The 18,549-nt window shown below is 43.8% G+C and overlaps 1 protein-coding gene across 2 annotated transcripts in view; it reads left to right on the top strand.

Annotated features, from left to right (window-relative positions):
* Nucleotides 1-18,549, top strand: part of LOC111873403 (protein expanded) — a 243,917-nt gene that overhangs the window by 112,584 nt on the left and 112,784 nt on the right. For both annotated transcript variants that reach the window (XM_033755073.1, XM_023868084.2), the window contains exon 2: nt 17,781-17,951. In XM_033755073.1, coding sequence (XP_033610964.1) covers nt 17,832-17,951 — 120 coding nt within the window. In that variant the 5' untranslated portion in view covers nt 17,781-17,831. The remainder of the gene's footprint in view (nt 1-17,780; nt 17,952-18,549) is intronic.

Genomic DNA, 18,549 nt, shown 5'->3' with positions numbered 1-18,549 from the left:
TGTGGGACTCTCAACGTCTCACAACCCTATGGGCTTCCATGGCCTGTTACAGGGATAGCTTTACCTATTCTTACAGAAGGCCGTTGTAAAACTAAGGTAATGAACTGAAACACAAATCATATATCTTATCGTCCAGCAAAACATCGACAGTATGTCTGGTACATACACAGAAACGCTTTATCGGCCAAGTAAATTTCGGTATTGTGTCTGGCACTTAAAAGCGCCATACCTTCCAGCTTAGATCTCTGTATTGTGTGTGACATTTAAAAACAGAAACTCGTTATCGTCCAGCTGAATCTCGGTATGATGTCTGGCACTTAATACGAACGTCTTACGGTTCAGCTAAATCTCTGTATTGTGTTTGGCACTTAAGAAAAACGCTTTATCGTCCAGCTAAATCAGTGTATCGTGTCTGGCACTTGAGCAAAAACGTCTTAATGTAATGTGTTTGACATTTAACAAAAACGCTTCTTCGTTCAGCAAAATCTCGGTAGTGCGCCAGCTACTGAACACAGCACCTTATCATCCCGAAGTGTCTTTATATTGAATCTGGTTCTTCATAGATACGGCTTTATCATTCATCTCTATCTCGGCATTGTGTCTGGCAATTAACAAAACACCGCATCGTGCAGGCATACTTGTATCCCGGTATTGAGTGTGGTGCTTAAGGAAAACGCCTTGTTGTCTAGTTAAATCTTTGTATTATACCTGACGCTTTACCGTTCAATAGATCTCGGTATTGTGTCTGGGGCTTAGCAGAAACCATGTTTATGGATTGTGGTTACTTCATACTTGAACTAACCAATTAAAAGATTTTCTCTGTCTTCATCTACGAAATTTAAATCTTGTATATTCTTAATCTGTATGAGCCGGGATAGCTACGGGCTGGACGGCCGAGGTTTCATTCCCGGCAGGGGCAGAGATTTTTCTCTTCTGCACAGTGTTCAAACTGGCTCTTAGTTCCTTCCAGCCTCCAATCCAGTGGGTACCCTCGGTTCTTTATCCGGGGTAAGGAGCTGACCACTATTCTCCATATAGTACCGAAGCCAAGAATGATGGAGCTAAACCTCCACTTTCCGACACGTTTTCGTGGCGTGGTGAAAGGTGAAGATATCCCGTGTAACAGGCCGTGGAGGCCCATAGGGTTGTGAGACGTCGAGGCTGCCACGTTTTCTAGACAGTTGGCTCAGTGGTGAGGTTGTCGGCCTTCTCCCAGGAAGATACCTGGTACTCATATCCGTTAGAGGCTGAGTCTACCCCAGGGCTACAGTTTTCATGGCGTGGTGCTATTATTAATTTGTATAATTTTGTAGTTTGAAATTGCTTTAGGTGCATCTGTTCAGTATTTATGAGAAAACACATTAAGATTCTGAATTCCAAACTGTAGTTCTCAGTATTGCGTTATATTAGTGTAAAATGTTTACACCGTACAGTGATTGAAGAACAGCGATTGAAATTATTTAGTAAAATTTGTAGCTAAGGAAATGGTTTGAAGGTGATATAAATGTTATGTAACGATGGTCTTAATAATTTACGTCCTTAAATAAGAGTTGTTGGCGTGGTTAAATCGAAAGTGCTGGACCTTTTGCACACCTGGGAGGGGTGGGGAGAGAAATGCGTGCAAAACGATGGTTCAAGGACCTCTTGAAAATGACCACTTGAGAGACCTAAACGTTGTTGATCATATTTGATCGGAACTTCAGCTGATATATTAATGAAGATTCGAAGTGGTTTAACTGACGTATGACATGGCACATTGCTGATTTTGCGTTGAATCTTCGTGTTTCAGAAGAAGAGGAAGAGGATGAAGAAGAAGATATTTTGTGATCGAAGAAAAAAAAATAAGTTTCTCAAGGAAGACTGCACTGAGGAATTAGTAAATTGGTGTGTATTTTGTGTCTTTTGATTATCATGTAATATTCAAATTTACCTCTACAGCGATGCAGTTTAAAGCGGATGTTTTTGGAAGTGAGTAGTGATGGGCCTTGCTTTCCTTGCTGGCTCCACTTGCCCACTGCTGGACAGACGGTGTGCGTTGCAAAGCGAAGGCCGTCCGCATTCCTGCATCTCAGAAGAGATTTTATGCGGCCCCGCTGAGATGCTGAAGGAGAGGCTGACAATGTACAGGAATGCTAGAGTAAAAGACAACCTCTGTGTCTTCTGATATTCTGTTGGCCCCTCCCAACCCATCCTCTTTGTGCAATCCTCGTTACGTAAATAAACGTAAGCTTGGTAAAAGTAACGTCTTACCCCACCCCAAGAAATAATAAAATAAATAAATAAACGATAAAGTCCCTAATATAATGAAGTACCGCGACATGACGCATGGAGGAGTGGGGGTATGGCTCCACGGGTTCTTTACCTCGGCCTCGATTGAGGTAGTAGTGGATAAATTCTCAACTTCATTATAGTGCATCATTTACAATAAAGTACCGATAAACTCTCTATTTTGTGTAGAAATTCGAACTGGACATGCAATGAGGATTGGCGATTGGGAAGCTGAGAAGAGTAACTTGCTAATGTAATTTTAAATAGAAGTCACGTTAACTGAAATTGAATGTATGCAGTCGTAATTCCTCGTTTCCTGTGGAATATTATTCGAGTTGTGGCAAGTCATTCCTACCGTAATGATACACCTGATCGTAATGCACTTAAATGCATTAAGAAGTGACAAACCCGAAGTAGCTCAGATTAATTCCTTTAGAATAAAACTTCAAATTAATAAGGTGCTTTGGTACTAATACCATTAACTTTAAAACAAAATGATCCTAACGGAGAGTGCAGTGTTTTTATATCCGTTAGACATGCCTTAACTGGAATCTAATTATAGGAATTGTAGTTAAAATTCATAAAATGGTTTAATTCTTAAACTAGATTTTTCTAAATTCATAGTGTTGTGCTGACCTGGGCAGGCGAGGGGCCTTGCGAGGGGGGCCAGTCCCACGAGGCCTGCAAATCTCTAGAAGCATGCATGGGTTTCAGGAACAGGTATAGGGTTTAATCCTTGATATCTATAACTTACTTACTTACTCGTGGAGCTAAGCCCTTCTGGAGGAGCCGCCAATTCTGCAGCTACTCAAGAATTTCCCAGCATTTTATGGAACCCGAAGGTTCAGTACCGTGTTCACAAGAGCCCTCCACTGGTACCTATCCTGAGCCAGCTCAGTCCAATCCCATCCCATCCTATCCTATCTCTCTAAGATTCATTTTAATATTGTTCACCCACGTACGCCTTGGTCTTCCCAATGGTCTCTTTCGTTCTGGCTTTCCCACCAATATCCTGTACGCATTCCTTGTCGCCCCCATTCGTGCTACATGCCCTGCCCACCTCATCATCCTTGTCTTGATCATTCTAATTATACTTGGAGAAAAGTACAAGTTATGAAGCTCCTCATTATGCAGTTTTCTCCAACCTTCTGTCACTTCATCTCTCTTCGGTCCAAATATTCTCCTCAACACCCTGTTCTCAAACACCCTCAGTCTATGTTCCTCCCTTAATGTCAGAGACCAAGTTTCACACCCATACAGAACCACAGGCAAAATTATAGTTTTGTGTATTCCAAATTTATGTTTTTGGACAGCAGACGAGAAGACAAAAGGTTCTGGACTGAATGGTAGCAAGCATTACCCGAGTTCGATCTCCTCTTATTTTCCTCCTCAATCAGATTTCGATCTGTTATCGTTGTTCTTATGGTGCGATGCCACCCCCGTCCCATCTGACCTGTACTCCCGCCGTATCTAACTTATATTTTAAGATTTCTTCTGCCACTGCCATGAGCGAACCTGCCCTTTACATTCTTCTGACGTTCCAGGTACAGAATGTCATATCCATTTTCTTTAGCCGAGGTCGTTTATCCAGAGGATCTGTCCAGGTCCGAGGCTTTGTGTTCATTTTCGTAACATTGATATCTGTAAAACGTATTTATTTCTTCCCGGATTAATTAGTCAACGAAAATTGGATCAGGTCTGTGTTTTGATATTTGCATTACGAATATGTAAAAGGTAAAGATCTCCCTATAACAGACCATGAAGGCCCATAGGGCTGTGAGACGCCGAGGCTGCAGCATTTTCTAGACGTCACAGAGATGGCGGTGGGGTTGTCAGCCTTACGCGCCGGCCGCTCTTTACCCTCCAGGAAGATTTCTAGTACACATTTGTATTAGAGGCTGAGTCTATCGTAGGGCCATATTTCGGCTGGGAGTATTAGGTAAATTGAAAAAATCCACCTCATCGGGATTCGATCCCGTGACCTTCCGGCTTGTAGCATACATCTCTGGGATTTCGATTACTTTTGTCATTCATGAGGTTGCAGAAACTTCTCTAGATTATAACCGACACAGGTAAACTGGCGATCCAGCCATGTCTATTTTGAGAAGGCGTTCGACGTCGTGCTCAGCCCTGGGCTGTATGATGGATTTTGAAGCGTTTCTTAGGATTCTTGTATACTTTGCATTTGCTTGGGGATAGCCTACAGCTAAGCACTGGGGTTGATGCAAGATTCTTGTCGACCGTAATTCAAAACTCGTGATCTTCAGTAGTGTGCATGGAATTTACATAAGCTTGTGACCTGGCTTCTCCTAACCTTTTCGAAGGTCGATCTGGCCGCGGCAGAAATATGTGTAACCATCTGGTCGTGAAGGAGCGAGTGCAGACGCCTCGGAAATTCCCTGTCAAAGTATTCGATAATGATAGTATACGAAAGCATTAGCAGCGACACTTCTTGGAAGGAAACAGTTCTCTGGAATGCCATGAAATCTTTGTAATGAGCCTCTCTTTCGGTGTTCTTTTTGTTGGCAGGCTCACAAAGACTTTATTTTCGCTTTGGTCAGCATGAGCCCCTCAGCTGGTGTGAACAAGCTGCAAATTACTAATTGATTGATTGATTGATTGATTGATTGGTTGATTGACCGACCGACCGACCGACCGACCAACCAACGAACAATAACTAACTAGCTAACTGCTGTGGAAGAAGTTCTGCTTGGGAAGATAATGCCATCTTAGGTAGTAAAGGAACTCCACTCCTTTTTACAAAACTATAAAATTTATTTTCCGTTTTCATCACATCCCACTACTGAACTTTTCCTGAGCTAGGCACCTTGTTGGGGGCACGCGGTAGCGTAGTTGGCTGTACACAATGCTGCAAGCCGGAAGGTCGCAGGTTCTATTACCGATGAGGTCATTGGATTTTTCAGTTGACATAATCGTAGGATCCGGGATAGTGTAGTCAGTATAGCGACTGGCTACGGGCTGGACGACCGAGGGTTCGAATTCGAGTCCCTTTAGAGTCAAGAACTTTCTCTTCTCCACGTCGTCCAGACCGGCTCTGGGATCCACCCAACCTCCTATCCACTGGGTACCGGGTGCTCTTTCCCCGGGGGTAAAGCGGCCGGGGCGTGAAGCTGAAACAGCTACAACTAGTGCCGAGGTCAAGAAAATATGGATCTAGACAGCCACTCCCCGATAAGCCTTCATGGCATAGTGCATAATCCTTAATCAGTTAAGCACAGGGACAACTTTACTTTTGCTTAATCCATCCAGCCGCATTATGGCCCTGAGGCCGACTCAGCCTCCAACAGAAATGATTGCCAGGAAGCGTCCTGGGGGTAAAGAGCGGCCGGCGCTTAAGGTTGCCAATCTCGCCGCCATGTATAAGCCGACTGTCTAGAAAACGTGGGATCCTAGACGTCTCACAAACCTATGGGCCTCCACTGCCTATTACAGGGATAGCGTTACCCTCTTTTTATGCACCTTATATTTCTGAGATTCGTTCAGTGAGTTTCGTATCATTCAACCTACACTTGGCTCTTCGACATGGTCTCCTCCCTATAGGCTTTATGGAGCAAGAAATGCAGTACAAAATATCTATGCATCGCAGGGGCTGATAGCATATTCATGGAATTTGTCAACTTGTGCTGCACGAATTACATGTCTTCTGTAAGAAATCCTCAGCCTTTAGTAACAGTATAACATGTGTGGTATGGTGTTAAAAATTAAAGGGCCGTACTTTCAAGAAAATGGTTTAGTCTGATATGACTGATGTAGAAAACAGTAGGAGACTGTCACAAAGGATGATAATACAATGATAATACAATTACGGTTATGTTTATCAGCTGTGTCAGTACGCATTTGGAGATAAAATTATATTTTCACAACCCTACTAAAGTACAGTCACAGCATCGATGTGTCACACAGTAGCGTAGTTGGTCTAGGCATTATGCTACAAGCCGGAAGGTCGCGGGTTCGAGTCCCGATGAAGTTGATTTTTCAGTTGGCCTAATCTTTCCGTCCTCACTATGGCCCTGGAACCGACTTAACCTCTAACAGAAATAAGTACCAGGAATCTTCCTGGGGGGAGGTAAAGGCTGACAGCTTTACCGCCATCTGTGAGCCGATTGTATAGATAACGTGGGATCCTCGACGTCTGACAGCCGTATAGGCCTCCACGGCCTGTTACAGGGATAGCTTTACCCTTTTTTTTTCAACCTACGTGTCCATGTTATTTGGGAAGTTTCAGAATTCTAAATGCAAATGAGATTAATCGATTGGTATTGAAAATATTTTTTTGTACTATTCGTATATATATTAATCAGTTGAATGAAACGTAAATTAGGCTAATACTTCCGAGCGCCATATTACTTCTTCTCGGAAGGACTGTTCTCTGGCTTGCCCCTTTCTCTATGGATGGATGTGATCAGCATTTAATAATGTAGCTGTTCACGAGTTTTATTTCGGCAGTTAATTATGTTTATGAGTATCATGTTTTTCGTGGGTTAAGGAGATGACCTGACATGGGGCACTGACGTTTTCAGCTGCATTCCTGACAAGATACATGTGGTTGCTTGCGCGACATTTACGGTAATGGTAGGGAGAAAGTTAGTTAATTGATTAGATTCCACGATTTTTTAAAAATATTTCTTCTTTTGGAAAGCTCAAGGAACCCGTTCGTGTTTATATGCTTACTGAGGTTCACGACGGTTCATGTTGCAAGAACATCTGTAGTATAGAAATTACTGTCACGCGGTAGCGTAGTTGATTGAGGCATTATGCTACAAGCCGGAAGGTCGCGGGTTCGAGTCCCATTGAGGTGGATGTTTCGGTTTACTTAATCCTTCCAGCCGCACTATGGCCCTGGAGTTGACTCAGCCTCTAACAGAAATGAGTACGAGGAATTTTTCTGGGGGATAAAGGGCGGTCGGCGCGTAAACCTGACAACCTAGACTCTAGAAAATGTGGGAGTATCGTTCCCTCGCATCCCAATGGGCCTTCACGGCCTGTTACAAGGAAAGCTTTACCTTTTTACCTTTACCCACTGAACTTAATTGTGGACCTTTGTGCAACACAAAACGTGCTGATTAATGTTAAGTTCTTTTTGGGTTGGCTAAAAGCTATGCTACAAATGGAAACAGCAAGCCAATTGTTTGAAACATCTTAGAACCAGAAGGCAGTTCGTTCTTGTTTTGAATTATTGTAATTTTCATTCCCGAGACAGAAAGTACTCGGATATGCACTTTTCCGGTTCCGCAGTAATGTTACATTTCGTTCTACTTTCTGAAATTTCAGGTCGAACGAGGAATGTTTACTCCTTAAATTTGTATTGTAAATAAAATACTTTCGTTTCTTTGTTTTTATAAAGTCACTGACTTTTCCGTTGGAAGGATGAATTATGCCCACGTTTTCCTGTCTTGTGGTTTACTGTGTAGGTAGAGAGGCCTTGAGATGGGCCGACCACCTGCCTTAAGAACTTCTGTATTGGGTCTATTATGAGTAAGATTTCATAGTGTCAGAACCTATTCTTAATGGTGCTCAGATGTAAATATTTGAAAATATAAAACGTTTAAATTAAATGTGATCGAGGTTGACATAACACTGTATTACTGCATAATAGTAATCGTCATGTCCTGCTCTGATTGGTGAGAATCTAGATTTATCCTGAGTCTTTTTCATAATTTTCTCTCGTGAAATCATAATGGCCGGTCACGGTAGCCGACCGGTCTAAGGCATGTACTGTCTTCGCTCGCTTGGAAACCGGAATCGTGGGTTCGAATCCCACTCAGGGCATCATGTTTAGTTTGTGTGTGTGCGTTTTTCTGTGTTTGTATACAGGTAGAGGCCTTGCGACGAGCTGATCACCCGCCCAAGGAGTCCTACCGAATGTGTAAGATCTAGAAAAACCGAAGTGAACGGAGAAGTTCATGGAGGTAGGCCTAGGCCCACTGGGGCTGTAGTGCCAAGGGAAAAAAAATCGTAATGAGTGTAACGACCCCACAGTCTGCTTGAGTAATTTTGGATCGTACTGTAGTTGCATTCGTTTGGGACTCGAACTGCAAGACGGACACGTCTCGTGCGTGTTTCTGTCACCGTACCGAATCTGAGGTGTGGCGGAAGGACATGTAAATGTATGTTGATGTGGACACTACTTGTTGTAGTGCAGCACACGAGGATCTGCATAGTTTTTGCGTCTCTATCTGCTTGAGGGACGAAAATATTTTTGTACATGAAGATGTCGGATTTTTTACTCGTATTTACAAAACTTTTCAGTGATTCTGTTGATACTTGCAGCCGAGTTCTCTTCTCCCTACCTATGTTTGTGTGGTGACGTAGCCTTTGTTCTTTAGTGAGCCCTGAACTTGGTGAATGTTGTTACACATTACAGTTTCCCAAGGGTTTCTGCTCACCTGTCGCCATGGAATATGAAGGTGCTGAATGCAGTCGATGTACGAGTATCTGGTGTTTAGCTGCATACTGTTTGTATCCGACTGGAAACTACTTCCCCGTCATTTACGAATAATTCTTATGTTCTCTGGTTCAGTTTCTGGTGACGACTAACAATTATAAGAATTTTTAATCGTAAAGTGTTGATAGCCGGTCACGGTAGCCGAGCGGTCTAAGGCATGCACTGTCTTCGCTCGCTCGGATGCCAGGATCGTGGGTTCGAATCCCACTCGGAATGGATGTTTGTGTGCGTTTTTCTGTGTTTGTGTACAGGTAGAGGCCTTGCGACGAGCTGATCACCCGCCCAAGGAGTCCTACCGAACGTGTAAGATCTAGAAAAACCGAAGTGAACGGAGAAGTTCATGGAGATAGGCCTAGGCCCACTGGGGCTGTAGTGCCAAAAAAAAAAAAGTGTTAATATCGAACTGTTTTCGGTTTCAGAATGTCACAAGTGTTAAAACATGTTCCTGACTTGTAATACTGGATTTCCGGTTAATCTGCCAGTTGATTTTTCATACGAATACATTTGTGTGAAGTGGACTAAAGTTATAGGTTACGTAATTTAAGTGTAAAATATCTCATAAGTTGATCTGCTTCAAATACAAGATAATTTAACCCGTGTTGCATAATGAGGAACTTCATAATTTGTACTTTTCACCAGGTGTTATTAACATGCTAAGAATAAGGAGGATGTGATGAATGGGCATGTAGCACGGACAGGAAAGATGACACAGAGTTTTGGTCAAAAAGTCTGAAGGGAGCCAGGCGTAGATTGGAGGGCTATATTACGCTTAAAAGAACAGGATAGTGGATTCTGCACTGGATTCATTTGTCTCAGCACAAGGCTCTTGTGAACACGGTAGTGACTCTTCGGTTTGCATAAAAAAAACGGGAAATTTCTTGACTAGCATAGCGACTCTTCTCTTTGCAGTTAATTTCTTTAAATGACCATTATCCTGCTGTGACAGCCACACGCCCAGTCAAATGGGATGTCATTTTGAACTTTTCCTTAAAATATTATATTCTAATTATAAATAATCCGTATATATATAATCTGGTAAATATTATCGTGACATTGCCAAGTGAATTTGCGTTTTGGATGTGAATGTAGTTGAAGTGTGGGCGTTATCCCTGGCATTCCTCTTCGTGGACACCGGCAGAACAGACTACCGCTGGCAAGAGCAAGGGAGCATGGCCTTGTGTCTACACACACTGCCCAATCTCAAGTTCGACAAATTTATCAGAAGAAAGTTTTTACAAACCGAAAATGAAGTGATAGGAGGTAGGAGAAGAGTACACAGTGAGGAGCTTCATAACTTTGTACTTTTCGCCAAGCATAATTAGAACGATGAAGTCAAGAACGATGAGATGGGCAAGGCGTGTAGCAGGCATTTCGGAGAAGAGGAATTTATATATGATTTTGGTGGGACAACCAGAAGGAAGGAAACCATTAGGAAGACCTAGACGTAGGTAGGAGGATAATGTGATATTGGATCGTAAAGAGACTGGTTGAGGTGTTATGGACTGGATTGATGTGGCCCAAGGTAAGGACCAATGGAGGGCTCTTTTGAACACGATAATGAACCTTCGGGGTCCATAAAGTTCTGGACGATTTTTCAAGAAGGGCTCAGCTTCATGTAGTTAGTTGGAACTTGTACGAAATTAAAGTAAAAATACGTTTGTGTCACTTACAGATAAATCGATTCAGTTTAAAAGAAAGATGGTGATAAAGAAGAGTTCCTGCCTACAGATTCAGAGGTCCCGGGTTCGATTCCCGGCACTACCAGATTTTCTGAGAAGTAGTGGTTCTGGACGGGGTCCACTCAGCATCGTGAGGATAATGGAGGAGCTATTTCAAGGAAATAGCGGCTCTGGTCTAGAAAACCGAGATTAACGGCCGTGGGGATCCGTTGCGCTAACCACGTGACACCCACTATCCGCAAAAGTTGGCACTAACTTCGGCTACAAGCGGCGGTCGCTCGGTCGATATAGTTCGCTTGCGTACTACAGGCCATGGAGTTTGAGTTTTTGTTTGAATATAATGAATATTTCCCCGCATGCAGTAAAACCATTTCTCTGCTGCGTGAAATAATAGCACATTGCTCCGATAGAGCGCTGCATGGTGCGGTTGAAGGATGATTTTCCCGCTGTGTTCTCTGTCCACAGTCGCCATTCTCATGCAAACGTTTATTTGGATTAGCTTCCTCAAAGTTGTATTTTGTATTTTCTTAAACACCGGATGGCATGGAAACCCAGAAAGATGACAGGATTGTGAGTAGGCGGCAGCCGCTATTATCAGAACACAAGGACACACAAATTTCTGACTCGGAGCAGTGTATCTGAATTGTGATTAGCTTTGCAACAGTAGATCTACAGTGCATTAACATGAATGCCAATTGAATATATGCAGTAGTAAGACGGGCTGTAAGGGCCCATAGTGTACACTGGGCAAGCGTGTCCGGTAGAAGGAATTATAATTAAAGAATTAACACCAAGGTGAGCTTTCTCCTTACATTAAATTTGCATGCAGCATTCACCCTTAGTTTACTTATTCATATTGGCGAGAAGGTGAAACTGTAGGTCTATATTCAATGAGTAAACAATGTGCATTAAGGCTTCCATGTTCATTGTTATTGCACGCATCAAAAGAAGATCAAATGTATGTAAATTTGTGAGCTTCACATCCCATCATCATCATCATCATCATCGGCAGAACAGCCCTTTTTCAGCCATATCCTTCCTTACAAGATTCTGCCAGATTTCGTTCGGTTTTCACTTCGTTGCAGCGATAACGTTTTTACTGAGCCTTTGCCTAGCAACGATAGGAGGGATGATACAGGCACACAGAGTTATGGGAGAGATTTATGAAGTACGCCGTTAAGATGGCCTCAGGTACAATGATACACGTACACACACCAATTATCATACAGATTGTATGTTCAAGTATCTATTCTAAATTATTTACCATAAAATATAGAAATCCGTTGAACAAATTTTGAGTTGTTTCGTGCGGACAGACAGTGAGTGAAGTTACTAGCACTCCACAAGGTTTGGAACTCGTGAAAACATAGTTTTAAAATGTCTGTACTTCATTGGAGCACGCCCTTCTCTTACGAATTAGCGAACTATTCCTGTGTTCAGAGTGTTTTTAGCTGTCATAAATTTCGACCTTGAAACTGAACGAACTTACATGTTTGGCTTAAATACTGCTTTTCCACTTACTTGGTCTGTTGGTTAATGAAGCCCCTTCACCATTCAGGTATTGTTTCCTACAAGCGAGTAGCCTCACAGTTGGTGTTGGAAAATACCATAGGCCTATTAAAATTGCCATCTGTTAAGAGATCTTACATAGGAATAGAAAGAGTTCTGATACGCCGGTAAATCCTTAATAACAATTGCAATTAGAAGTTTTGATGGATAGGGCTAGTATTATATTCTTTATGTCTTATAGCTACTATCCCGCCTCTGCGGTCTAGTGGCCAGAGTTCCTGCCTACAGAATTATAGGTCCTGGGTTCGATTCTCGGTCTGGAACTGGGTCCACTCAGCCTTGTGAGGATAATTGAACTATTTCAAGGAAATAGCGGCTCCGGTCTAGAAAATCGAGATTAACGGCCGTGGGGATCCGTTGCGCTGACCACGTGACACCCTCTATCCTCTAAAGTTGGCACTAACTTCGCCGACAAGCGGCGGTCGCTCGGTCGGTATAGTTCGCTTGAGGACTACAGGCCACGGAGTTTGTAGCTACTATGTCTTTCTGTGCAGAGTATTCTAAATCGAATAGTAGATGGCACCATTTGTGCATTTCCTCGACAACTCGCAGTTTTTATTATGTAAAAGTCACAAATAATTAGTTTGTAATTTCTAAAGTTGAAGTTCAAGTTAAATGACAACTAAGAAAAAAATGTTAAACTCAGAAGAGACCACTATTTCTGAAGGGAATGTCTCGATTTTAAAGTCGAAATTGCTAACACAAAGAGTGTTAGTAAGACAGATACATTCAGACGTCTGTAGTCTGCCTGAAATCACTTGTAATGCTTGTAGGAGAACTTCATTGATTGGTCATTGATGAATGCAAAACGTCTATTAAGATTGTGCAGGAGGGCCGCGCCATAGCTCAAGCGGTTAGTTGCTGGCTTCCCACCGCGGCGGCCCGGGTTCGATCCCGGGTCTGGTCAGGTGGGATTTGTGGTGGACAAAGTGGCGCTGAGGCAGGTTTTCTCCGAGTACTTCAGTTTCCCCTGCCAATCTTCATTCCACCAATTGCTCCACAATCACCGTCACCTATCATCTGGAGCTGGTACAATAGGCCAGAAGTGGCCGCAGTACAAGGGACTTACTCCCACCCCACTAACAATAAAAAAAAAGATTGTGCAGAGTAGGAAAGAGTGAAGTCAGCGAATTCTGTGGCACTTGAAGATGTTACATCAAGGATCAGTGTGATCGATTACGGGCGGATATGGAAAGTGCTCGGTCTTGGCTTATTCCTTTAGTTCGTGACTACACGTGGAGAGAACGCAGAAGTGCCGGTTGTGACTGGAATTCGAACAGGTTACTTCTCGAATACTCTAATAACTATAAACTGTAAGGTTTGGTTGAACGATTACTTGATAAGTAATGAATTATATACAGGGAAAATGTAGAGTCTCGCAGGAACTTGTCAATTACAATATCCGAGAGGAGTTTAACTGTGCGTATCTACCGCGTGCAGTGTGAAATATGTGCCTCATATTATTCTCGTGGCACTGTAAAATGGGCATACGTTATCTATGGCTCTACAGCCCTTCGTGGATCTTGGCCCCTTTTTCAGTTTCTTAATCTATACACAGTCGGTAGGACTCTTTGGACTGGTGATCAGCCCGTCGCAAGGCTGCTGCCTACACAGAATAAACGAACACAGACATCCATGTCTCTAATGGGATTTGAATTAACGATCCCAGTTTTGAAGCGGGCGAGTCAGGATTTGTTCAGTATAGCGATTAGATTGCTGGATTACTGGGGAATTTTGCGTTGGATTCCCGACAGGAGCAGAGATTTGTCTAGTCTTCATACCGTCCAGACCGACTCTGGGGCCCAGCCAGCTGAACATTCCCCGCCACCTACTGACGAGGGTTAAGAATACACGGAGATATGTCTCTGTTCCCCCATACGTCCTCTTGTCTTGGTGTGGGCCTAATTAAGTACAGGGACAACTAGATGTGGAATATTTCGATGGAATCTTCGGGGTATTACCGACGGGAATTGCACTGCACTCATAAGCTGACAAAAAGAATGTAGTTTGTCGGAAGTCAAAATCTTCGTTATATTAGAATATCCATAACAGAAGTCGATTACTTCATCTTAACATCATGGCCTCACAGTCCATTCAGTGTCACTACAACCCGTTTCCTTAACTTCCGAGTTCTTACCATCCTCCACTCTAAGCTTTGAAATTTCAAGAGGCATCTGTCGGAAGTGGCATGCACTGTCTTCGCTCGCTCGGAAGCCGCGATCGTGGGCATGGATGTTTGTGTGCGTTTTTCTGTGTTTGTGTACAGGTAGAGGCCTTGCGACGAGCTGATCACCCGCCCAAGGAGTCCTACCATATGTCTAAGATCTAGAAAAACCGAAGTGAACGGAGAAGTTCATGGAGGTAGGCCTAGGCCCACTGGGGCTGTAGTGCCAAGGAAAAAAAATCTGTCGGAAGTCCTTTGTGATTAGGCAGTACACTTTTACAAGCACGTAGTTTTGTGATTGTCTTAACGGATGGAGACTGTACACATATGTCACACTTTCATTAGAATGACATATGCATTGCATCAAATGAATTGTTGCGTAATACTAATTAGCATATTATTGAGACATCTAAACAGAATTCTGCCATCGAATTGATCCTGAAGCTAGTGTCTGGTTTTGATACATATGTATTCAATCATATTTTTGTTGTGGGTTTCCACCTTGTCCCAAGAGAAGGAGAGGCGGAGGCCAGGCTAGGTTACTGTGTTCTGCCAATGAGTATTTTAGGTACTGTAGATTTGTAACACATTTTCTGCTCCCTGGAAACGAATCGTCTTCATTATTTTACTTGTGCTGTTCATTTTTCTCTTTTCAAAGTTCTTTAACCATCTCGGGCTGTTAGGAATTTATATTATCTTTTATGTATTAAAAAAACTCCGTGTTTTTTTTAGTCCGCAAGAAAACTATACCGACCGAGCGACAACCGCTTGTCGACGAAGTTATTGCCAACTTTAGCGGATACAGGAGGTCGCGTGGTCAGCGCAACGGATCCCCACGGCCCTTAATCTCTGTTTTTTAGACTGGAGCCGCTATTTCCTTGAAATAGCTCCTCAATTATCCTCATGAGGCTGAGTGGACCCCGTTCCAGACCCACTGCTTCTCCGAAAAAATCTGGTGGCGCCGGAAATCGAGCCGGGACCTCTGGATCTGTACCCAGGAACGCTGACCACTAGACCACAGAGGCGATAATCATCAGGTGTTAAAATAACTGGGCGAGGAGACTGCTATCTTCTGTTTCGTTGCTTATGTTGTTAATAAGTCCCCTCGGTGCGCATGTGTGTTTGAGTTAGTGGGTTGCGTTCTGTCTGGACTAGACTGTTAGGTTTAGATTTTCGAGAACGCTGTAGATTTGACTTTACACCACGTCCATCACATGGACCCCGGAGGCCGTTCCCCGCGAGTAAAGCAGGATATGAAGCTGACCACTCGCGTTAATCTAAAGATGACACCAAGACTGCGTTGAACTGTACTTCCATGTTTCTTGCACGTCTTAATGGTGTGGTGCTTACCAATTTTTATGAGCTTTTTAAACCTTCGACACATAAATCCCTTAATGTGAATGTAATTATAGACAAAACAATTTCTTTAATTATGCTGTAAGTTTTATAAATGTTTTTTGGCCATCAGAACTGCTTGCATTTCGATTTTTACAAGTTCACAACATGACGTACCTAGTGACCCAGAGTCTTTGCCCACTGATATTTATCTCCCGGTTTCTGAAGCTGATACCGAAAGCGAACTCATGAAAGGATGTATTAGGAATCGTGATACTTAACGTGACCGGCTCTGTGGCCTAGTGGTCAGAGTTCGTGGCTACAGATCCATAGGTCCGGGTTCGATTCCCGGCGCTATCAGATTTTTCGGAGAAGTAGTGGGTCTGGAACGAGGTCCACTCAGCCTCGTGATGATAATTGAGGAGCTATTCCAAAGAAATAACGGCTCCTGTCTATAAAACCGAGATTCACGGCCGTGGGGAACTGTTGCGCTGACGACGTGACACCCTGATCCGAAAAAGTTGGCACTAACTTCTCCGACAAGCAGCGGTCGCTCGGTCCGTCGGTATAGTTCGCTTGCGGACTACAGGCAACGGAGTTTGTTTTGATACTTACGAAGACGTGAATTGTATTCAGACCCTCCTCCTCCAATCAGTATTTGCAATGAAACATACTGCGTAGGTTTCCATTTGTAGCCGTTCGTGCAAATATGACGGTTAACACCGCATATCCATCTGTACTAAATCAGTTTCACCGAGCGAAGACATACCGCGTTACTTACTATATAGAGTCGCCCGAAAGTAAGTTAACTTAAATTAACGGGAATGTTCACATTTAAACGTGCCAGTCACTTTTGTTGCCGGTCACGGTAGCCGAGCGGTCTAAGGCATGCACTGTCTTCGCTCGCTCGGAAGCCGGGATCGTGGGTTCGAATCGCACTCAGGGCGTGGATGTTTGTGTGCGTTTTTCTGTGTTTGTGTACAGGTAGAGGCCTTGCGACGAGCTGATCACCCGCCCAAGGAGTCCTACCGTATGTCTAAGATCTAGAAGAACCGAAGTGAACGGAGAAGTTCATGGAGGTAGGCCTAGGCCCACTGGGGCTGTAGTGCCAAGGAAAGAAAAAGTCACTTTTGTTACAGCATTGTGAGTTGTGCATTGAACATGAACGATCGCATTTCCAACAATTTTTGTGAATTCAATAAGAAATAAAGATATTTTTAACTTATTTTAAAAAGGCCGCGCCATAGCTCAAGCGGTTAGTCGCTGGCTTCCCACCGCGGCTGCCCGGGTTCTAGCCCGGGTCTGGTCAAGTGGAATTTGTGGGGGGAAAAAGTGGCGCTGGGGCAGGTTTTCTACGAGTTCTTCTATTTGCCCTGCCAGTCTTCATTCCACCAAATTCTCCATCATCATCACCCGGGGCAGGTACAATAGGCCAATGAGTAGCCGACGTGCCGAGTGGACCCAACTGGACTCCACCCCCCACTATGCGAATTAAAAAAACTTATTTTAATGTACATTTTACTAACTAGCGACATGCTATAGGCTGGACGGCCGGGGTTCGAATCCCGGCAGACAAAATGTCTTCATGGTATAGTGCTTAATTAATTAAGCAGAGGGACAGTTATACCTTTTTTTAACTGACCGCTTTACTGGTTTGTGGGCCAATCTGTATGTGGCAATGTTTTAAATAGTATGTATTGCTACAAATATTATGTTTCTGGACCTTATCCATCGTGCTATCTTTACCTGAAACAGCCGTCCTGTTTATTTTTGAAAACAACGTTGCCAGGAAGAATCCGGTCGCCGAAACGTTGTGTTTTGAGAAATGAACAGGACGGCGTCTTTAGACAAAGAGAGGACGACGGATAATGCCCAGAAGCATAGTGTTTGTATAACTGTACCTTCGTCGCAAACACGTAATACTTCTAACGTACGGCTATCCATGTGGCGGGCCGTGGAGGCCCATAGGGTTGTGAGACGTCGAGACTTCCACATTTCCTAGACAGTCGGCTCATAGATGGCGGTGAGGTCAGCCTTACTCGCCGGCCTCCCTTTACCCCTTAGGAAGATTCCTCGTACTCATTTTTGTTAGAGGCTGAGTCGAACTCGGCCATAATGAGGCTGGAATGTTTAGGTTAATTGAAAAATTCAGTGATCTCATCAGGATCCGAACCCGCGACCTTCCGGCTTGTAGCATAGTGCCTCAATCAACTACGCTACAGCGTGCCGTAACTATGCATGTCCCCCTCATTTTTGATATGTCGCCTGGTCCTCAAGATCGCCTTGTGATGTGTTACAGTGGGCCGTTGCAGTAACGTGGCGCGCAAGTGACTGTCGGGATGTAGGCAGTATGCGTAGTAGCACTGTGAGTGCCCCAGTGCAGTCTTGCAGCTCTCCACTCACACCCTCAAGCAAGAAGTACGCTGCTGTGGAACTCCTCACCAAACAGACTCTCTACTTCATTGTCGAGGTAAGTTACTCTCCCGTAACGTTCCCACCTCCTGATTCGTAGTACGCGGGTTCAAATACCCGGCGGAGGTCGTCGAATTTTTAAGGGCGGAAAAATTCAGGGAACAAGTCCTCCGGGAGGGACTTTAAGCCGTGGGTCCCGTGTCGTAGCTTTACGGCACGTAAAAGAACCTCATGTCTCCAAAGGAGGTCACTGAGCCAAATTAACGGACGTTTCCCGCCCAACAGCAGTCTCTAATACCTCTGGTAGATGGGGGAAGCATTATAGATACCTCTCAGCTAGTAGAGCCGGTCTCGCTTGCTCGGCGGGACTGATGGTAAGCACCAATACCGGTAGGATATAGAGACTGGTAGAATATCATAGAGGGAAGCACATTAGATCAAACTGGTCGCGGTGCATGGGGAAACCCACCCTCTCTAACTAACTAACTAACTAACTAACTAACTAAGTTACTGTCCCGTGGCATGAAGTCGAACACTCCAGTCGACTATCGACAAAGGGGCCCTATTTCAAAACACATATAAGTAGTCTTGAAACAAACAGAAATATGATCATGGGTCCCGACTGGGCCCGAAACCAAGAATGACTGTGCTGCCGA

Source organism: Cryptotermes secundus, unplaced genomic scaffold, assembly GCF_002891405.2.
Source record: "Cryptotermes secundus unplaced genomic scaffold, Csec_1.0 scaffold22, whole genome shotgun sequence".
In the NCBI taxonomy this organism is placed as follows: domain Eukaryota; kingdom Metazoa; phylum Arthropoda; class Insecta; order Blattodea; family Kalotermitidae; genus Cryptotermes; species Cryptotermes secundus.
The sequence above is the reverse complement of the archived record's forward strand: the minus strand, read 5'-3'. Positions and strand labels throughout refer to the sequence as shown.